Source organism: Phodopus roborovskii, unplaced genomic scaffold, assembly GCF_943737965.1.
Source record: "Phodopus roborovskii unplaced genomic scaffold, PHOROB, whole genome shotgun sequence".
NCBI lineage: Eukaryota > Metazoa > Chordata > Mammalia > Rodentia > Cricetidae > Phodopus > Phodopus roborovskii.
In genome coordinates, this window is record NW_026126540.1 from 30,197,918 (window position 1) to 30,221,636 (window position 23,719).

The 23,719-nt window shown below is 40.5% G+C and overlaps 1 protein-coding gene across 2 annotated transcripts in view; it reads left to right on the forward strand.

Moving 5' to 3' along the window:
• The window catches only part of Tbx15 (T-box transcription factor 15), a 98,648-nt gene extending 81,874 nt beyond the window's left edge, over positions 1–16,774 (forward strand). For both annotated transcript variants that reach the window (XM_051199019.1, XM_051199021.1), the window contains exons 7-8: positions 4,200–4,297; positions 15,944–16,774. In XM_051199019.1, coding sequence (XP_051054976.1) covers positions 4,200–4,297; positions 15,944–16,728 — 883 coding nt within the window. In that variant the 3' untranslated portion in view covers positions 16,729–16,774. The remainder of the gene's footprint in view (positions 1–4,199; positions 4,298–15,943) is intronic.
• Positions 16,775–23,719: the final 6,945 nt, after the last annotated feature.

Genomic DNA, 23,719 nt, shown 5'->3' on the forward strand with positions numbered 1-23,719 from the left:
GAGCTACTGGCTTCAGAATTTGCAGATCCAGCCTGTCACAGCATGCAGAGAATGATTTCACTGTCCTCTGCAGGCACAGCTGGCCAGGCAGCAGAAACCATGCCTTAAACCACTTCTGGCTCCCTGTTGTTCCTGAGTCTCAAGTAGCAAGTTTAGAGCCAATGAGCTGACCACTTGCCTTTTCTCAACTGTCAGTATATCCCAAGTGTCCCTCTCATGCTCAATTGCTGTGTTTTCATTTGTCCCCTCAAGGGCCATTGGCTGCAGTTTCCCAGCCAACCTCATCCTGCTCTTTCCTGGCAGGCTTACAAGCCCCTGTAGATTTCTGCATACTTTCTTGTTATCCCTGGCATGGGTGACTTCTGCCATTCAGCAGGTCTATGGAAGCAATCAGTGTTGGACTTCTCAGGGACTCTTGCATTTGTCATTCAAGGTAACTGGCCCTGTACTAGATTTTGGCAGCAGCATCCTCCTATTGGCAGTTGTATTCCTCCTATTCACCACAGCCTTAACTGTGTGTCACGTCCCAAGGCGTAGTCTATTAGCCTGGACTTAATACTTTTCTCTGCCTTATTATTTGTTCCTCTTCTATTGTCATGAACTATTTCCACCATTGTCATCTTGGCCATATGGATTTGCCAGGGAATGTTGGCAATTGTTTTATTATCTATGGCTCCTGCTCAAGGATGGTGTCATTGAACACAGTGATGTCTTTTTAATGGCTAGTATATTAGACTCTGAAATATCTGCAAGATAATGAAGCCTACAGGGGCTTAAAGGACACGCTTTTGGTTTTCTGATGAGAAAATGAGAAATGGAATAGGTAACATGGAGATCCTTCTACATTTTTATCTGGAGCCAGAGGACTGACAGAGCTGTGATTTCCAGGGAAGCAGAACTATATATATTGAAGAACAAGCTTCAATAGAGCAGAATGACTGGCTTCCTTTTGCTTGAACTGGAGCACTTGCCTTGATAAGCTTTGTTATCAATCAAGCTCTGTTTATGAAGTCATAATTATTATATGATAAAACAGATTTCTCTACCTTAAAACTAGAGAGAGTTAAGCATGAAGGAGTTACATACTTTGGCCAAAGGTGCCTTAATTAGAAGCCTGAAAAACTATATTTAGAGTCTATGCTATTGACTAGAATGTTCAACTGTCCCTTATGTGACATTCATAATATCAGAGCTAGACTATCCCAGTCAAATGCAAAGGAACTTAATGTTTTAATAAGCCTGTTTAGTATTGTTACAAAATTTTATTACTCTTGAGACACTGAAAATTCCCAGTAATTGCAATTACAACTTATGCAAATTCTAAGAAGGATAGTGGGGGAGGAACATTTGGGGACCACCAGGTGATGAGCAGTTTTAATTCAAATCCAGACACATTTCCATTGATTACTCATTCTTCTAAAACCTGTGAATGAAGGCTTATTGATGACAGCTTCTTCACTGTGTACATAGAATTGTTATACCCTAAGAACCTAAATTTCACATGATGGGTTTGTCCTTAAACAAATTATAGGCTTCTGATTTGAGGTTCTTTAGAGCATCCAAACAGAAAATGTATTAAGTAACTGGAGGTTGGAGCTGATCCACAAAGTAGTGAAAAGAGGGGGCAGTGTGGAAGGTTTGGCCTTTCCTCAAGGGAGCAAGGATAGATTAAGGAGATTGAGATAAGGTAATTAGATCTGGACTGGATGTCCACTGTATACACACCCATTGTAGACACAGAGCTTCAGTAACCCTATGGATGTTTGTTAAGTGCCCAGAACATACCTTCCCTTCCTCACTGCTAAGTTTTTTTTTACATATTGTTGACTCTGCTGCAAAAGCTACCTCCTCTTCTGAGTAGAAGATTGCTGAGAGTATCATTTAATATTCAGGTTTAATATATCTAAGTATGGCCAAGGGTGTACATGACATGCTGTATTCTTAGGCCAAGGAAGGTTTCCTTGAGTAGGATGTGGAAGACAGAAACTTGTCCGTGACGTACAGGAACTTGTCAGCGATGTAGGAGACTCTTAACACTTCCCCAGAGGACAAAATTTACATCAGATATGTCAGAAGCAGCTTAATAACAGATCTAACAAAAACTCAAAATATCTTCCCAAGGAAATACATCAACAGAGGCTGGATAATTATCAAAGAAAATGCCAGAAGAGACAGAATACACATCATCTATGAATCACCCTATGTTTTAAATATATGATTCCATTACTATTTTTAAGTTAAATTTGATTGCTGACACATAGTCATCATAGTATAGCATAAAAAATTAATTCATGCCATAGTGTTTTGAAACAGTATTATGAAAAAGAAACCAAATCCATTTCTATGTATGAAAAGATACAATGCTGGCATTATACTGTGGTATTATTGAAACTTCAGTTTCCTAGCACTTTATTATGAAACGAGAAGGGATTGTTCTTTGTCCTTGTACTAGCTTCTGTCCTCATGCTGTACACTTGTCCCTGGAAAAGATGGACTGGAAGGTGGAATAATAAACCCTTGCCATCTGCAGTGAGTCTCCTGTGCCATTAAAGGGAATCCTAGGCTGTTCTGGTGGGCTGCCAACATTCCAGGACAAAGCAGTCAGATCTAAGCTGGGCCTATCTATTTCTTCTATCCACCCAGGCTCAGCATGGCTTTATCTGCCTATCCCCTTATTATTCTGAATTCTCTTAATTGCCTGAGCTCTTTCTATCCACAAATAGTTCCATGAACTGTATTCCGGACCAATGTAGACTGATGGTAGAGATTTCGTCTATTCCTGCTTCTCACAGATTAACAGCTAATAAACACCATGTACTGCTCTCTCCCGTGAACCTCTTCTTAAAATACAGAGTTTGGTTTGCCAACATTAGTGTATTTAAAGCCTCCAAGATCCAGGGAAGCCTTTAGAAAGAGAAATATAGAAGTAAAGCCTATTCAGAAAGCAAATTTTCCAACACAAAGAGACAGTCAGTGTACCAGTGGCTCATCTGAGAAGAATGCTAGGGGGATTAGCATCAGTTAAAGTGAGAAGGTATTTGTTCTCACTTAAAATAAAACCTCTGACTTTATTCTTAGCCTACTACTCAGCCAAACAAGCGGATTGCTTAGGTAGAAGGTCAGAGAGCATGCTTTTTTTTTTTTTCCAATAGGGAGGAGCTGTTTGCTGAGGCACACCATGTGCGCTTTGTGATGCCATCACAATGGAGTGACATTTGCCATTGCCTTTCCCCATTCTCCTACTTTCTCCCCATAGTCCCTGAGCTTCTGCTTTCTGATACAAAGAAAATAGTTTTAAAGTAGTACCTACTCAGAAGCTCCTCCACTCAAAGCTTTTAGCAGAGCTCCAAAGAAAATTCTGTTTTGAGGATGCTGCATGTCATCAGCAATATGATGGAAGTCCCCTGGGTGGCTATTTCAGTACTTTATATAGGGACAGAGTTGAATGGTAAAGAGATAGTGTACATACAGTCCAACTTACAGATTGTATGGGAGGAGCAAACCAGAAGCTGTAAATAAATGTAATTTAAAAATACTAGTTATTGTCTAAAATCTGACAGTATATGGTTCTCAATGGCCATTTAATTATTAGGTTACAAACAAAGACAGACATTTGGAGACATGGACTGTTTCTTTTGCCTGTTGTATATTTTCTCTTTTCCTTTGGGTGGATATTTCTCACTACAATAAAAACTTGAGTGCACTTGTTTACTCTCCTCCTATTTCTGTTGCCCCACTCTCCTCTGTTGACTTAGGAAACCTTTTGAAGTCACATCAGCTTGACAGCTTCATTGAGCCTTCACACACTCTGGAGGTGCAGTTGGCTCTGGGGCAGGATGTGTCAGCCATGATGAGGTAATGGTGGCGGCATGAGAAGCAGTCAGTGCTACTCTTTGCTCAACTGTAATGATAGCATTGACCTCAAATGCACTTTGTTATTGTGCCCATTGAGCCTCTTTGCAAGGAAAATTGGAGCTAAATTTCATCGTGTTTAAGGACTTTTTGTGAATGACCTGAATTAGTTTCCTTTGTTCTTCCTCCAGCAATGTAGCAGCATGGGGACCTTTCCCAGACTGATTTAGCCCAGTAGTGTGTCTCTCAGTGGCTGTAGTATGCCACTTTCCAGACAACTCACCTTGCATTTTCAATGCATGTTTGGGATTACTTACAAGTTGATTTCCTGGCTATTCTCATTCCAGAACTGGACTTGAAGCCATCATGGAGACATACGCATTCTGGAGACCTCCTGTACGCACACTGACTTTTGAAGACTTCACCACCATGCAAAAGCAGCAAGGTAAAGCTTTGGGTGAGGTCTCTGCTCCGCAGATGACAGGGTATGGGGAGAGCTGAAATGATCATGGCACAGCTGGTCCTAAACCAATACAGGGGTTACACAGACTCTCTGGAAATAAAGAAAACTTACAGCTCCACAAATAACAAAAGCACCACCGGACCTACAAAAGAGACAGAGTCAGCATATCATTTGCATTCAGATTTTCCCCCTAAAACCATAGATTTCTGTGATATTTCCTTTTCTTTGCTGTTGATAACATACCATGATCAAATGTAATGTAACTTCAGGAAGAATAGAGTTTGTTTTGGCTTATGGTTTCAGGGGCTGGAGTCCATAATAGCAGAGAAGGCCTGGCCTGTGGGTGAGATCAAGGAATGAGAGATCAGGTCTCAACCACACACAGGAAGCAGAGGTACAGGTCAGACTGAGGGACAAGGCTCTAAACCTCAAAGCCTGATTCCAGTGATGTATGTCTTCTACCAAGGCTGTACCTCCTGAAGGTTCCACAACCTCTCCAAAGTATGTCACAAACTGGCAACCATCTGTGCAAACACATGAGGCTACGGGAAATATTTCTCATTTAAAACACCACAATTCTTCTTTCCTCCCTCCCTCCCTCCCTTTTCCCCTCTCTTCCTCCCTTCTCTGTGGTACTAGGAATCTAACCTAGGGTCTTGTGCATGCTAAGCAAGTGCTCTGCTATAAATACATCCGTTGCCCAATGGTTATTTATGATAATGATTGTAAATGAATCATTGTGACTACTGCTAAGCATTCACATAGGCCTTGCTATCTGAAGAAACCCATCATAGTATCTTCATTTACTCCACATGGAAACCTTATCAGTTTCCTTAATCTAACTTTTTAGTGAATGAAATGAGGTCTCACATGGGATGGGGCTGCTTCAGAGCTCATCAGAACTTTGCTACACTTAAGCTATCTTTTTTGTTTGAAACAACAGCCCTATCACATTGGTGGGTTATGTGGACTTTGCCCCACTTGTTTGTGATGTTTTAATAAAATCCATAATATCCCTTCTCTTGTAGCTGAGGTTGGAAACCTTTGGTGAGGTGTCCAGGAGGCTCAGAGGATTTTGGCTCTTTCTGTCAGTCCATCCGTATTCTGAGGCCCATCCACCAGGGTTCTTAAGTCAAAATCTCCCAGAGTATAGGATGGTTTATGTTTTATTCTCTTGTCTTCCCCTTCCACTGGGCATAATGTTACAAGAAACTCTTATCATTGACAGTAGCCTAATTTTTTAATTTATAATTTATTGGGAGGCCACTTCAGAACTCTATAATATCTGATACCACATGGCCTTCTCAGGAAAGCAGCTAATACTTTGCACACTGGTATTGGTTTGTGACCAACATTGCTGAAATATTTTGAGTTTTAAAGATGGATATAATTAAAGTATAGACTCACATAGCCTCCTGATGCAGCTGCTTGCATGGCTGGGGCAGGAGGATTACAAACATAAAGCTGTGTTATAGAACAAGTTCAAGGCCAGCTTGTACAACTCAGTGAGACCCTGTCTGTCCCATTTTGCTGTTGTTGCTGTGATAAAACACCAACTAAAAAGACCACGGGGAGGAAAGGGCATATTTGCTGACAGGTTATAGCCCACCATGGAGAAAAGCCATGGCAGAAGGCAACTCAAGGCATGAACATGGAAGCAGAAACTGAGGTAGAGACCATCAACATGACTTACTGGCTCACAAAGATGATCATGCTTAGTTTTCCTTCTTATACATATAACTCAGGACCACCTGGCCAGGGCTGACATTGCCCACATCAGTCATTAAACAAGAAAATGCCCCACAAGATGTTCACAGGCCAATCTCAGTTGAGGTTCTCTCTTCCCAGGTGACTTGAGTTTGTGTCAAGATGGCAAAAATTAATCAGCACCCTCACCTCACACACATAAGTAAAAAGGGGTCTGGGGACTTAATTAAGTTGGGGGGCATTTGTATAGGGTGCTTGAGGACTCAGTTTCAATTCCTAATCCTGCCTAACAACAAACATGACTCAAATTAGACAATTTGAAGCAAGTTCATATAATTACTTCTTCCTAATGTTTGGAACTTCTTTGGGTTTCTCAGCATTTTTGCTCCTTGGTTTTTCTTTCTGAATGTTATTGAAGAACATAATATATTTTTGTAAATATCAAATGAGACAAAGTATTTAAAATCCTAGTAAACTCACAGTACACATAAATAGATGCCATGATGCATCATTGTTATCCTTATTTCTCACCGCCTTTATACAAGGGTGTCTGACATGAAGGCGAATGGAAACTTCTTTTTCTGATGATTTGAAATATGATTAGGCAATAACTTGACGGGGCTCTGTTAGAGCAAGCAAACCAGCATTTCCTTTTCATTCTTCCATGGCTCTACCATGTCCTAATTGTCCATTCAGATTTTGAATCCATCCACTGATTAAATAACTGACTTGGTCTCGAACTGCATGACGTAATTGTTCCTGAAAACAAATTCACAGACACTGGAAATGTGTACCATTGGGTGTGTTTCAGTTTAGTCAATTTGACAGCCAGGATTGACTATCACACTTGGAGAAGTTGACAGAGGCAATATAGACAGAAAACTAAGAATCCAGGTTTTTTTTTTTTTAGGTTTTTTTAGGGTTTTTTTTTTTTTATAGCCAAATATAATGTGATCCTATTGGTCTCTGATGGATAGTTTAAATATAATTTATGCCTTGGTTTCTCCATATATGCAGCAGAGATATCCATATGATTAAAACTGAACTTTTATGAGTGGTGGTCCAAATGATTTGACAGTTGTTGTGCTGAAAGGAATGATTATGGTTGTAACACAGTTAGTACTTTATCTCTCTCTATGGAAACATGGAGACCTAGCACTTCAGAAGCCCCCCTTCTGCTCAAGGGCTAGCAGGCATCACTGTAGATTTCAACACCACTGGATGTTTGGTATTGATTGGATAATTAAAGCACTAGAATTATGGAGGGTTACTGTTGGTGATTGGTTTGGAAATAGTTAGAAGCTGGCTAGTGGAAGACAAATTATATTAGTTAAATATTGAGGGGCTGAAGAGAAGGTTCATCAGCTAAGAACACATACTGCTCTTGCAGAGGACCCGAGCTTGGTTCCCAACATCATGTTATAGGACCCACAACTGTCTATAACTCCAGCTCCATGAGATCTGTCTCTGATTTCAAGAGCACTTGCCCTCAAATGAGTATACCGTACCCAACATAGACACATAGTTAAAGATAAAATATTTTTAAAAATTGAGAAAATAGTTTAATGGACATTAATTTTTGAATTGTGAAGTCATGCTATGGTGCAAAGATGGCTAATTTATACAGAAGAATATAATGCAGACCCTTTTGCACTAAATCATTTAAAAATGCTATATACATTTACCTTTAGGTTATGTGTATTGATATATGTGGAACAAAACATGAATTTTGTCTTTTGAGGTTAGGTTTTATTCCTGGAATGTCTCAGAAGTCTATACATAAATATTCTGAAAAATTGAAAATCTTCAAATTCAGAAGACTTCTGGCCTAAAGAATTTCAGATCAAAGATACTTAACCTGTAATTGATAACACATTGTACTTTTACTCCCTAAAGCAGTGGTTCTCAGCCTTCCTAATGCTGAATGAAACCCTTTAACACAGTTCCTCATGTAGTGGTGAACCCCAACAAGTTATTTTCATTGTTACTTCATAACTGTAATTCTACCCCTATTATGAATCATAATGTAAGTATCTGATATGCAGCCCCTGTGAATGGGTCATTTGGCCCCCAAAGGGGTGGCAATTCACAGGTTGAGAACCACTGTCCTAAACTTTAGTTTAATGGGTTCAAAACTGACCTAAGACCCTCTCTTGAGAGAAGAATCCCACACTGACTTGTCATCAAGGGTATTTCTCCTTGCCCCATTCTCGTAGCCTATTGTTAATGTTCTTGCATCTGTTCACATCTCTAATCTCCCTTGCCACTACCTGCTTTTGATGTGTCATCATCTCTTATCTGGCTGATTATGGTCATCTATAATCTGCTCCAGGACATTCTGCACATCATGATCTGGTCAGTGTTTCAGAACAAGACATCTGCTCATAGCAACTCTATACCCTAATTTGCTTAAAATTCTTCAGCAGCCACAATTTATTTTTGTTTCCTTAACATTGATTACTAGACCTCTAAAGTAGAGATGGTAACAATGAGTATTAGATAAATTGGTACCTTAAGATAAACTATTTTCACAAGCACCCAGGCTTTACTAAACACTCAAGGATGTTCCTTATATCCTTTAGCCTGTCCCACCTCCCCTCTACTCCTGAGTCATTGTTTCTGTTTTCATTTTTCAGACATGCTGTGCTCCTTCCTGTCACATGCTGTTTCCCTGCCTAGAAGGGTCATTTTTACTCACTTGATTCCTTAGTGCTATCCCTGTTTGAAATCTTAGCTCAAGTAGCATTTCCATGGGGAATTTTCTCTGCTGTTTGCAGTAAGTGAAAGTCTTGCAGGGTCACCCCCTACTTGTTTCATTCTTCATTTAATATCTTTCACTGATGTTTTTCTCAGTACTTTCTCCCTAATGATTAAATTCCTGGGTCCAGGCATGATATCCAATTCACATTTGAAACTCACATAGGGCTAGAATGAGTTCACAAACTCTCTTAGGTGCCATTGTAGAGGGAGATTGTTAATGTGCTTGCCAAGGATTCAACAACTTTATGCTCAGATTTAAGGGCAAGGGAGATCAGTGAAAAACAGAAATAATAACAAGTAACAATTAGTTGGTGTGGGGAGACTACAGATGATGTTACTGTACTATTATAACTAAATACTAAGCAGAAGGATTATTAATTTTTAAAAAATTAGCTCTTATTTTAAAAGTTTATATATTTTAATCATATCTTTTCCCCTCTCCAAATCCTCCCAGATTCTTCCTATCTCATTTCCTACCCAAGTTCATGTTCTTTCTCTCTCTCTCTAAAAAAAAGAAACAACCCCAACCTCCCACAAAGCCTCAAAAGACAAAGAAAATCAAAACAAGCAAACAAAAACCAACAAGACACCCTCCCGAAAACAAAATGAATGTTTGAGGAAATATGTCTTAAGTATGATTTAAAAATTAAATAATACATACATGTGTCATGACATAATGTTCATATTGGTGAACATAAAGAATGGGAAAGTGAGCTTATCATATTTGTCTACAGGAGATTGGTCCAGAAGGAAAAGATGGCCACCACCATCTTGGGAATCTGCAAACTTCACTTTATCCTGGGCTTTCCAATGCCATCCTGTCAAGGCTCTGCCATTGTTTATTTCTTTTGAAATATTTCTTTGCATCTTTCAGCTGTTTGGCCATAGTTCAGAAACCCAACAGAATATAGCATCTTGATATTGTAATTTTCTCTTCTTTTACTTTCATATCATTTTGTGAGTTTGCATTTGGTTTTCAGAATCACTTTCCTGTTGTAATCATTGATGCATATACATGTATCTTTCCCATGGGATTAGAAACATTTTTAAAATTCATTTGTTAATTTTACCTTGTGAGTGTGTGCAAATGCCACATTATGCACATAAGGGTCAGAAGACAACTTTTGTAATTGTCCTCTCTCTCCATCATTTGAGCCCTGGTAAACCAAATCAGGTCAAGGTCATCAGGGCTTGGTGTCAAGTCCCTTCACCTGCTGAACCAGCTTGCCAACTCTCAGACATTTTTATTTAAACAGTGAACAGTGGCTGTTTTTCTATTCTCTACATTGCTTTCCTTATTTGGTATACGTGTACATATATGAAAAGTCATCCTTTTGAAAACCACCTGTTTCCCAGTTGTTTAATTTGATTTTATTAAGGAGAACCAGGTAAGAGCAGAGACTCCTCTAATTTGTGTCACCATTTAAGAGATTGTGTATTTTGAAACTAAGGCAGATAGCTTATCCTTTCTTCTTTTTTGCTTTTTTAGCAGAGCCAGGCATCTGCCAGGCACTCAAACAGTTCAAATCCCTTGTTACTGCTGTTCAAGGGCTCCATTCACAGCTTCTACCTGACAAAGGGTCTATAGACCATTCCTCCACTCTCATGTCCGTGTCCTTCTTATCCATATTTATCCTAATATTCTCAGACCTTCAGATTCACAGTCAAAACAAAACAAAACAATACAAAACAAACAAAAAAAACACCAAAACAAAAACTCAGAATCAGAGACATATATCAACTAGAACTTTTATGTAAACAGAAAAAAATAGAAAATTAAAAAAAGCAACTCTCTGGCTTGTAAAACAGGAAAAGTTAAAACACTTCTTTGGGGAAAATCTAAGTTAGGTGCCTAAGCAAGATCACCTTGGCCAGAATGTTCCCTGTTTCTTTGCATTCTGCTTTCCTCCATGGTGACTTCATTCTCAGTTGTCCCCTGAGAGAGCTTAGAAAGTATCCTCCACCCAGGTATTTTTGCTTTATCTCTAAGAGGAAAGGACATGTGCCTCTGATCAAAGGGCTTTTAGCAAAATCTCACCGATTCTAATTGGGTCCCCTCAGAATCAATTACTGTAGTGGTGTGAGAAATATCATGCTTTGCTTTCCAGGTACGGTCCATATGCCTTTATTGGAGGTTAAGTGTGATGGTGAAAGAAAACTGGGCTCCGAGGAAGAGAGAGAGAGAGAGAGAGAGAGAGAGAGAGAGAGAGAGAGAGAGAGAGAGAGAGAGAGAGAGAGAAGGGAGGGAGGGAAGCATCGTTCCCCAATCGAAGCTGATTGAATGAAACAGTTGCATGTGACAAAAAGGAAGGCTGAGCATGGAAAGCAAGTGAGGGAGGCTAAGAAACTGGGGTTGGCATACCCAGGGAATGCAGCAAAATAGGGCAAGGTACAGAGCAGGGTGATTGGGAGAGGATATTTGAAGGAGAATAAATTTGGAGCTATGCAGGGCTTTACATTTGATGGAAAGGGATGAAGGAGGTTTCTATCTTTCTACGAAACCAGAAGATTCCCATTAGGACCACAGTGCTCATATTTGCATCATGAATAAACTTCTCATTTCAGCTGAGGATAATTTCTCAGTTGCCATGCTCATTAAACTTTGTGGCCTATGGGCTTCTTCACTGGGATCAGGTCATGGGCTGCTGATGTTTTAGCTCTTACATGTCTGAATACATCAGGGACCAGCGCTCTGAAGGGACAGACACCATCAAGTTATAAGGAGGGAAGAGCCTAGCCAGTAGAACAAGTAGTTACATGGAAATTTATTCTTTATTCATCCAGATGGGGTTTTATCTTGTTGGTGTCTCTCTGTGTGTGTGTGTGTGTGTGTGTGTGTGTGTGTGTGTGTGTGTGTAGCATAACAAAATAAACTCAAAAGGAAGCTGCATGTGAAAACCCCCATGTTACAATCTGGAAGCTATCAATTTAAAGATGCAAAAGTCAGCAGGTTTGGTATTCAGGATTTTCACGGACACATTTAACTTGTCTTCATGGTACACAAGTGTATTCTAGGTTATTGTCCTCATATGGGCTCACCACTAAATATGCATTCTTGGTTGCTTTGGCTCTTAGCCTTGAATATTGGCACGAGCTAATGTTGGATATGCAATTTAATGTGTGCCTCCTCACTTTGGTCCCTGAGTAAAATAGGGGGTAAGGGGCTGGAATGGTGGAGATTAATTCTGGATTACCTAAGAATATGAAGTTATTAAAAGCATTATGTTTTAATCCCCTTTCAGAAGTGGGCAAGGATCTCTGAGGACAATAGGGAAAGCCACCAGTGTACTTCCTTATATCCAATCAGTTCTGCTTTGCTTGATCTGAGAAGAAATGGAGCCAGGGAACAGCTCATTTCCTTCATGGGCTCATGGAGTAAGGAGGAAGGACAGACGGTTCAAATAGGAACTAGAGTACCTTTGGGAACATGGCTCAGGTGGGCCCAGAGCTGTCAATTAGTGATGCCTTCCATCATCCACACCATAGAGGTTCTTTTAGCCTGAAATAATATGACGCATACATCTTGTGACATCATGCTCATTAGTGGGTATAGAGACCAAGATGCCCAGCTCTCCCTGAACAGAGGCCATCTCCATCAGAGTGAACATTCTTTACTCCTTCTCCCGTGAAAGAGCATGTTTAATGTTTATATGTCAAAATATGCTCAAAATATCTCCAGAAAGGTAATTATTAGATAACCCACTTATATAACTCAAAGTTCCCAGAGGCTGATTAACCAAGACTCCATTGTAAGATAGCAGGGATCAGAATCAGGTTCATTCACATCTACAGTCCACATTTGTCTTTTAAGCAAATTTATATCAAGATGCTCAGAGAACCCACGACCTTGCAGGGACAGAGGAGATGGGGTGAACAAAGGGGCACTACAGTGGTCAGGGAGACAAGCGTTACTCTGAAAGTCAGCCCTGATCAGCCCAACCTGGCTTCCCACATTGCCCTGGCTTTTTTTTTGTGATGAGAGGTCTCTGCTTAGCTAAGTGTTGAAATGCATTGGGGGGGGGCTGCCTCCTTAAGCTTATTTAGCACTTGGCTGGCACTCCCAATCTTGTTTAACATTTGACAAGCCATTACATCATAAGAGAATAAAGACTCAGTATCTCAGTTCGCTTTTCTACAAAATGAGTACCACAGTCCTCTCTCTATGTGGACTTTGAGAACTAGTTATTATCTGTATTGAGTACTTTAAGTGCATAACAATGTTTCTTCAAAGCGGATGAAAGCAATGTGACCCTCTTTTGGACAGGCTTACTCTCTCCTTCAAACCCTAGCTCATGTGGAGGCTGCCAACCCCCTGAAGCTCAGCAGGCCACCAAGTCTCATTTCCAGCGAATGTCATTTAAAAGCCAAAGCAAGCTGACTACAAACTTTTTAACATGTGCCTCTCATCTGCTCAGCAGAAACCCCTGTAACTTGTTAATAGTTCCCTTCTTCTTCTTCTCCTTCTTTTTTTTGTAGTGAAACCAATTGAGGCCTTAAATCAGTACCATTCGTTCCATCTTGGGCCATCTGAGAAAGCCATTTAGAGTTGTAGAACGTCATCTGCTCCATCGTGTACTTCCGGCTGCAGGGCTGAGGCTGGGGCCTGATAGAGCTCACCTACAACAGGATAGGACAGTGTGCTGAGCAGGTGGCCTCCTTGGGGGCCACATAAACACCATACCAGGGAAAGCAGGAGTAGTTTTCAAAGACAGGAGACTGTATTCCTATCTCATAAAACACAAATCTCTTTACAGCTGGAGTCAAGTTTCTCCATTTGTGCCACAGCATTTACTGCAGTAAAGTTCATGGCATTTAGGGTAGAGAAGCAGAAAATGTGTATAGGATGCCTCAAGGAGGAATACATAACCCTATGAGCTTTCTGTAGGATATTGAGGGAGAGGAGGCCATCCAGCTACTCAGCAGCAGGAAGCATGGTCAGCTTCTGCTTCCAGAATCTTCCCCTTCCAGGACACCCTCATTATACTAAAGTGGTTTCTTGGAAAGCACTTGGAGTTGACTATCTATACTTCCTTTAATCCTTAGATGCAGCTACAGCATGACAAGGAGGGAAAGTGGGGCTCACTGGCTCAAGCCCTTTGTTGCACAGCTGTGGTGAACTCAGGAGGTATATGTCATAGTGTGTGACTATAAACTGAAGAGAAGCTCCTCTCACCATGACCAGCTGCTTGTAGTTTTTGACAATGCCAGCCTTATAATAGACTGCCAAACAAAAATCATTTTAGTTCTTTTTTTTATGGGAATTTGTTATGAAAGGAGATTTTTCTGATATGACTCTAAAATTAGAACTGATTGGGTTGTCTTCAAATTTCAATTGGATCTGAAAGTTCACTGAGGGAAATTCCTTTGACTGTGATGATGTTAACTGATCTATAAAAATTTAACTCTGAACAAAATACTAGCAAAGCCAAATTTTTCCTTCTACCACCAGTACTTCCACTTTGCCTCAGGATCTGGGCTGAGGCTATTTGTTCCCTTTACCAGCTTCTCCCCTTCCTAGAATACTATAGATATTTTTCCATTACGTCTGGAATGTTCCTGGTTTTCTTCATCGATCAAAATGAAACAAAACTCATTCCTTACCTCCTCGTGATGGTTAGTTTCTTGGAGCCTCAATAAGAATTATCAGTAACTTAAGACATGTTGTCCTTTGAAGAACCATGGTTCTCAACAATTAGGAGAAGCACCATATTAGTGCATGAAAGGAAATTCATCAAAAAGGATTCTAGAGAGGACAAAAGAGCTGAATATTCTAGGATTCAGTGAAGGTTCAGCTACCCCAAGCAATTACTGCCCTTGAGGTCCACTGAAAGAGGTAGAGAGTGGATGCTTCCTACCCCTGAGCAAGATAAGCCTTGCACAGGTCTCCTTTGGCTTTCTTATTTGGAGAACATCTTCGACGAGGGTTGACTTGAACTGTTTCTTCATCCGTTGGAACCTCAACCATTCATACAGCCTGTCATCTACATGGCTGATGATCAGCTTTTTGCAAGACAGATTCAAGATTATTTGAAAATAGGATTTTGAAGGTCTTCCATAGCAAAGTGCAACATCTGGATCTGAAACGTACCTCCCCATATACCCAGATTCAGAAGCCAGATGGAGTCAGCAACTTGTTTTCATCGGCCCTCCAGCTGACTCATTTGCACACTGAAGTTTTAGAATCACTGATCTGCATACTGTAAAGTAGGAACTCATATTATATTGTCACCTTTCAACACTGGTTGCACATTAGAGGAGCTTTGAAATATGCTAACATGGAATTCTCATGCTTAGAAACTCTCCATTAGTTGGTTTGAGTTTGAATCCTGGCATAGCAGCATTTTCAAATGGCAGGACTTTTCAGGACCACTGATCTTACTGATTCCTTATCTATGATGAAGAAACTGAAAGCTATGGTGGTAATGAGGCAGTTGGGTTAGTGTGCAGAGCCAAGAGTAGAATCCATTCGTCTGACATTTGGATTAGTTTATGGCTGGTTTAGCTTAAAACACATCCACACTCAGGTATTCCACATACAACTCTTCGTCCAGTCTCTCAGAATTGGCAGGCTTCTGTCAACGAAGATCAGTAGATCCTCAGGACTGTGATTTTGTTTCAAGTTAGTCCTGACTCACTTTAGCCTATATCTTATGTGTATGTGTCTTTGATATAATATGCCAGACCTCCAATTCAATGTCTCAGGTTCTACCACCTAAGCCCCTTTGCCATGGTTTCTCAGGTTTAAGTCCCATTTGGCATCCTGCTCCATCCTCCATCCTACTGAAGATTGCAAGATAGGAAAGAGTTGCAGGATAAAATACACACCTTACACAATTGTCCTGAGCATGGGAAGAGATGAACTAGTGGTTTCTATTGCTGATCACTGAAAGTCTTATTAGAAAGTGATTTCAATGGTCAGAAAATAAAAAAAAAAAAATGAACACTGGAGGTTTGTTCTAAAATTTTAAAGCATGACTAAGACCATTATAGGAAGAAATGCAAAGACTAGTGGTCTTGTGTCATCCTTTGTCCTCTCCTTTGTAATGTGTTCTCAAACATGTGACATCATCTTCTGATGTAAAAGGAAGCAATTGATCTGTAAGAATGTAGGATTTTTGGCCTAGACATCTTAATTAATGGAATTTATGTTTTGTTTTTCAGGGGGCAGTACAGGTACTTCCCCAACCACCTCCAGCACCGGGACACCGTCCCCTTCGGCTTCTTCTCATCTCTTATCTCCATCCTGTTCTCCTCCAACTTTTCATTTGGCCCCCAATACTTTCAACGTGGGCTGTCGAGAAAGCCAGCTGTGTAATCTAAACCTCTCTGATTATCCACCATGTGCCCGAAGCAACATGGCTGCCTTACAGAGCTATCCAGGGCTGAGTGACAGTGGCTACAACAGGCTCCAGAGTGGCACGGCTTCAGCCACTCAGCCCTCTGAAACCTTCATGCCTCAGAGGACTCCATCTCTGATCTCAGGAATACCAACGCCTCCCTCGTTGCCTAGCAACAGCAAGATGGAAGCCTATGGCGGCCAGCTGGGGTCCTTCCCCACTTCTCAGTTTCAGTATGTTATGCAGGCAGGCAATGCGGCCTCCAGCTCCTCATCACCACACATGTTTGGTGGCAGCCACATGCAGCAGAGCTCCTACAATGCCTTCTCCCTTCACAATCCCTACAATCTGTATGGATACAATTTCCCCACCTCCCCCAGGCTAGCTGCAAGCCCAGAAAAACTGAGCGCATCTCAAAGCACTTTACTCTGTTCTTCTCCCTCCAATGGGGCCTTTGGAGAGAGGCAGTACCTGCCCACAGGGATGGAGCACGGTATGCATATGATCAGTCCTTCAGCTAATAATCAGCAGGCTACCAACACCTGTGATGGCCGGCAGTATGGGGCGGTCCCAGGCTCCTCCTCCCAGATGTCAGTACACATGGTTTAAAGATCAATCCAAACTCCATGGAGGTGATGGTAGTCAAGACTCCAGAATCTCTTTGGGGGGGGCCTTCCTCTCTGGGAACCCCGTGCCTTGGGAAAATAGGAATTGTGCGTTTGTTTTTGTTTTTGTTTTTGTTTATTCTGAATAAGGAAAACAGAGAACAGCAATAAATACCACTGAAGGATCCTTTTGGAGTGCATCATCCATAACTCAGTGGTCATTCTTCTGCCTTCCAAACTCGTAGTTTTATAAAAACATTGTATATGACAGAGTGGCCTTGAAGAGACTGAACAATCATTTTATAATAATGTTGAAGGAGATGTTAGCATTTAGCAGCCAAGAATAATTACACATACATACATACAGACAGACACACAGACACAGACACACACCTATTCATGCACACACATCACATATGCATACACAAAGTAATACAAACACAAACATTCGATACATTGACTCTGAACTGGGTGAACTCTATGAAGGGAGGCCCAGAGTGGGTGCTTTCACCAAATATCTGTCTGTATACAACCCTAGATGGATTGGGTCATCATTAGCCATTAGCCTTTCTCCCTTGCAGCTTACCATGTTTCTGGAATGAACCATTCTATTGTACCTTACAACTTCTCTGCATCACTGAGGAGGAAAGACATCAGTGGTACAACTGGACTTGGCTTCCTGAGAAAGATTGCTTTTAAACTTTCGCCTCTCTTCATTCAGCATGTCATCATTGATGTTCTATTAGTGCCTATGGAAGGACAGGGTGAGAAAAGCTGGGAGAGAGAAAGAGAATCGAGAGCAGGAGAGAGTGGACAGCAAGACCGAGAAGATGTGAACAAATGAGGAGCCCCTAAAGTTACAGAAAGAATGATGGTGTTATTGGAGAGTGAGCCTCTTTGGGACCCAGCCTAAAGTCAAGGGTACCAATGAAAAGGGCTAGGACAAGAAGTGCTTGATTCCACAGCTCTGATGTAAGGGCCCAGGACAGAGTAGTGCTGCTCATGGCATGCAGCCTGGCAGGGTGAGAGAAACGGATCTGGAGAATGAAGAATGGTTTTTTTTATCTCCCACGTGAAATCAAAAACAATCGTGGAAGACAGGTTTGGCCTCAAACCCGAAGCACTGACCTGGACAATGTGCCCCTGGTCCTATGTGAGAGAAACCTGAGACACCGGAGAGAACTGCAGATGGGTCTTCTTACTCCCTTTCTACCTGCCTGTAGCTCTCCACTTTTATCAACTGGTTCATTGCATTCTGAAGTTTGGGGATTGTTTTTTCCTTTCCTTTTTCTTTCAAATCCTTTAATGATAAGAAAACAAGTGAAGCTTGCTGCAAGCTAAAATTTTTAAATGATGTGGAAACGCAAATGATAACAAGTAAGATAATACAGATATTATTAAGATTTTTTTTTGGTTTTGAGGTGTTGTAGATAAATGTATTTATATGCCTAGTGGGGTATTCAATGTTATGAATATTAAAAAAGGGGCAATAAAAGGGTATGTAAAATATGTATGAAGAAAAGGTGTATAAAAGTTTGCCCTTAAGCACGGAACTGTTTCTGAGTGCCAAGCACAGAAAGCCGCTAAATAAAATCTTTGCAATTGTTTTCTGTGTGCTTGTTTATATAGAAAAATTAAATAAGAGCCATGTGAATTTGTGTTCTGTCTTACACTTCCACATGCTATCTGTGAGTTTTATGTAGACATCATAAGTCAATATTATCCTTATTTTGTGGTTAGTAGCTGAGCTACACAAAAGCTAGGTGAATTATTCAGGATCACACAAGCCATCAGAGAAGGAACTAAGACCTTGAGCTGGATTTTCATGTTTATTTAACAGCATGTTCACTTGCATATTAGCTGCATAAATATGGTTTCACAACAACTGTGTGCCAGGTATCCTATTATTTCTTTTATAATGACTCATCCTCCAACAGTTCTGTGAGATAGATGTGATTTTATTCAAATATTTGTAGATTTGAAATCAGTTTTATAGCCACATATAGTCAAATATGTGGCTAAGGTCTTAGCTAGCAAGGATAGAACTGCTAGGCTAATCTACTGTCTGTGTGATTAGCACTATGTCATTATGCCAGAGCACTGTGCCATTTGGAGATCAGAAACAAGACCGAGACAAGAATGCTTCTGAGGCTGCATTTTGCTTCATGTGTTTGATAATAAATTTATATTCCCTTTTGAGTGCATCCCTGAAGCATGGGAGTAGTGGTTTTGATCTGCCATGCATAAATGCAACTTATAAACACCAATGAAGGGTTGAGGGCCATGCCATTTCCAAGCACTTTCACATACTATATCAGGCAGGTGTCACAATATCCATAAAGGGTGAATAGGGGAGAAAGTCAATTTTGTAAATGAGAAATGAGATTGTGAATCCCGTGACCTGCTTTACTGATGTGATTAGAAAACAGCAGAGCAGGAGCATAAAAATCTGCTCTCATCTCCACACTGCACTCTGTTCTATTGGATAGCCTGGTTACCCATGGGAGCATATTACTGGTCTTAAATGTGGGCAGCTTGGGGTGCTGGTCCTTGCACTCATTTGCTGGAATTGGAGCTGGGTTCAAGGAAACAAAATGTTAATAATTGCTTTGATCATACAAATAACTCAGTAAGTGGCAAGTCAGTTAGTCCCATTAGTTGTCTCATTGTTGCCAAATTAGATGAGACAATGGCCAACTCAAGATCTCCACAATTTTGGGCTGTTTGTGCATGATCTGTCTCAAAACATGAAAGACTCTCTTATTGGGTACTTCTTTGCAGAATGGTGGAACAAAACTAGCTACATGTGAAACACTTGGTTATTTCTTTCTGAGTTATTAGTAGACTAAGCACTGTTCACTGGTTTAGTGCCCTCTGAAATCATGGGTAATAAACACAATATAGCATGCAACAAGCTTGGCACATGCTTTTATTTGGAAAGAATAAACTGAGCAATCTTTCCTACTCTAAATTTTAGAGCACTAAATAAGAAATATTTTTTATAATTTTGGCTCTATTAAAATAACCTAAACCACTTATGTCCACACTATGGCATGGGTTTTCTCTACACAAGAGGATGTAACAGAAAGACAACACACACTTGGTAGAATTTTAAAGATGGGGCTGGAGAGCAGGTATGAGCACTTGTTGCTCTTGCAGAGAGTCCCTACATGTTACCTTTCTGAGATATATTGTATGCGGTGAAGTTCAGAGTTCACCATTTATTTTATAATGGCAGATCTTTTTCATGAAGATAGTTCACGAAATTCTGCTTTGCATATCTCATGGCATATTCTTTCCCTCAGAATTTTCTGAGGGATACAACTAAGAGCAGAATTCTTATGTTTTTGAGTCAGAGCTTGTGTGTATCCTTAGTGGCTACTGGCTAGGATTTGGTGCTTTCACCATCATGGCCTGGCTAGCTCAGTCTGTAGAGCATGAGACACTTAATCTCAGGGTCCTGGGTTCATGGCCTATGTTGGGCAGAAAGTGAAGGCAGGTTAAAGGAAGTCCACAAACACCCGAATAAAGAATGACAGATATTTATTTAGGGAGCACTCACACGATGGTAAATAACTGCTGCGGTCTTCTGCCCCTGTAGGCACAGGGTCAGCAATCTAGGATACTGAGACCACAACCCAAGAGAGAGCCCAAGTGAGGCCCTCCTCTTCTTTAAAAAAGGGTCATGTCTGAGCACTGAAGCCATAACCTAAGGCCATTTCTTCAAGTCTATTGGTGGAACAAGAAGCAACTACAGGTCCAGGTTTGATTCAAAGCACCCACATGTTAGACCACAACCATCTGGAATCTCTAGTCAATAGGGGATCTTATACCCTCTTCTGACATCTGTCTGCACCATACATAAATGTGACACACATACTTAAACCTTGGCAAAACAAACATAAAAGGGATAAAAATATAATTAAAAAGAATTTGTCAAGATTATTTTCTAATGCCAAACTAGTTAGAGAAAAGCCCATGAGACCTCAACCCTACACAAAGAACTGTCGGCAAATGAAGAAACTTGGGAACTGGAGAGGTGGTCTTCTCCAGGGAAGAGCACACGGATTTGTTGTCCAGTGACAAATGGTCATCCCTGAAAACATACAAATAACGTTAGCCAACTTGAACAGGCTATACTTAGGACTCTATATGTATGTATGTCTACATATACATGCAATAACAGTGACCAAGGAGGCAATGAATTTGAAGGAGAAAAGGGTGGGGCATATGGGAGGATTTGAAGGGAGGAAAGGGATAAATGTTACAACAAAATCATCTTGAAAATAAAAAAATATATTCTTATAGTTTTTAATAAAATCATAAAGCATTATTATATTTTATACTCTGGTTATATACAAAAGGGTGTTTCTTAAAAGGATTATTCTTTTATAGGCTGAAATGATTTACTCTCAGTTATTTTTCCATAAGGAAAGCCCATTTTGTTTTTGTTTTTTTTTTTTTTTGTAAATTCTCAATCTGTAGGACAGATCCTGGGCTATCATAGATGCTCAGTACATAAACATTTTCAGTGCCATATTTGTCAACTAAAGGTGTTTCTTCAGGGATAGTGCAGAATGATTGCATTGGCTGAATTCACAATAAGGGGAGTTAAACTAGTAAAGAGATGCTGTTCTCAGAGTATTTTGTTGTAGATAACTAGCAACATTGTATATAATGAAGCATAAAAGCCAAACATGTGCCATGACTTATTTATTTAGTATGTATGTGCACATCTGTTTATAGGTGTAGACACAATATGTATCTATGGAGACCAGAGGGTGGAATCATATGTCTTATTCTTTTGAGCCAGAATACCTCCCTGTATTTAGACCTCTTGTTTTTTGACTGGGCTGAAGTCAGCAAGGGACCATAACTGGCTTGCTGTGTGAGTGCTCGAATATGATATAGCTGTAGATTTTATCCACTGAGTCACTTCTCTAAACCCCATGATTTCTCTCTTGAAAAGGCTCCCATTTTAGTCAATCATTTATGTGTGTCAGATGCCATAAAAAAAAAAAAGAAAATACTGAAAATGCCTAGGATAAGAGGGTTAGGCCAGTATTCTTTCATTAAAGAAATTGGACTTAACTTAGGTGAACTTAGGAGAATGGTAAGAGTTTTTGCACATGTAAAGAAATAGTGACTTTAAGAATGAAATATTAATCTTAATAGGCAAGAAAATATCCCTTGAATCACAAATGTATTGTTTCAACTAGATATGAGCTATTTAATCGAGGCAGAGATAGTAAGAAACTTCTTTTTTACTTTTCCTTCCCTACTTTCCCCTCTCCTCTCTTCCCTTCCTCTCATCCCTTTTCTTTTTATAGAGCATCAAATGCAAAGACTCATTCATTCCAGGCAAACAATCTGCCACTGAGGTACAGCCTCAGCTCCGCAGGGTCCTGGATATTAGAGATCAACATCTTCCTCCATGAACAGTTTTCTCATTAGTGGGAGTGTAGAGGGCTGACAAACGAGAGCACATCTAAACTGATGCCAGTGTTTGAGTGGTTTATTAGTTCTAGTTCTGATGACTCCAGAGATGCTCCATTGTACCGAGTTGCCTTCACTAAGCTTCAGGTGATGATCTCTTCAAGGAAGCCCAGCCACAGGTACTTTCCCCCAAACTTCTCTTGCCTATGATCGTTACTTATTGGAGAACTTGTTTCCACACCCATGCCCAGCTCAACTCATTCATCTCAATCAACCCAGGAAGGGTTTATTCCATGACTATTCTTTCAAATGCTGCTTTAGGCAGGACAATGTGGTAGTGAACCACCAGATACCTTCCTGTCTTTAAGGAAACCAGGACCTGAAGTGAGATGGGCATTGACTGCATCAGTGCCTTGTTGAATAGTATAATGTTAGATTCAGATAATGGCTCTGAGGGAGATAAATGTTGCAGAACATTAGGGAGTGACTAAAGAAAAAGGATGCTGCTCATGGACATGGAACTTGGCAGAAGGACTCTCTAAGCAGGTGACAGTGGCACAAATGCAGGTATCATGCATATGTTTTCTTGTATTCCTGCTGGGGGCAATGACATCTTCACTAGAAGATGTGTTCAGTGGAGGCCAGACATTTTTGTTCCTGTACTTCCTTTCTAGCCTTCTTACTTGAAAAAGCCTTCAAGACTTTTCAAATCTGTATCTATAACCTTCAAGGCCTCTATTAAGCTATATTTTCATGACTTCAGTGGTAGAGAATGAATCATCTTTTCTCTTTGTTCAGATTAGTACAAACAGTTATAGGAAGATGGTTTGATATTCAATAATGCTCAGAACTATTCTATGTAATCTTCAGACACAGAAAACTTCTACCTTAGCTGAGTTCAGTTTGTCAGAGAAGTTAAGACAACATATGGAAGGGTGAACAAGACACGTGTTAAACTGATGGTAAAGAGCATACATGCTTTCAGGAGGAAACTAATTTTTATTGAGTGTTTATTACATGTTATACCTTATGCGAGGCAATATCCTATAACCCTTGTAACCACCCTGTAGGATTTGTATTGCAGTCTCTATTTTATAGAAGGGGTGGGGGGGGGATTGAAACTCAATCAAAATGACAGAACTGGCAAATAACAAAGACAGAATTCCAACCCTGGCCCAAACTAAAAGTTATAGAAAATAAAATAGGACCAACCCAGATTCCCTGAACATGAGTGTTAGTTGGGAGGACTGGGCAGTCTATGGGGCCTCTGGTAGTGGATCAGTATTTATCCCTAGTATATGAATGGACTTTGGGAACCCATTCCACATAGAAGGGTACTGCTTCAGCCTAGGCACATGGGGGAGGGCCTGGGTCCTGCTCCAAATGATACGACAGACTTTGAAGACTCCCCGTGGAAGCCCCACCCTCCCTGGGGAGCAGGAAAGGGATGCGATGGGGGTTGGTGGGCGGGGGATGGGAACAGAGGAGAACTGGAGGGTGTGGGAACTTGTATTGACATGTAAAACAAGCTTATTTCAAATTTAAATAATAAAATAAAG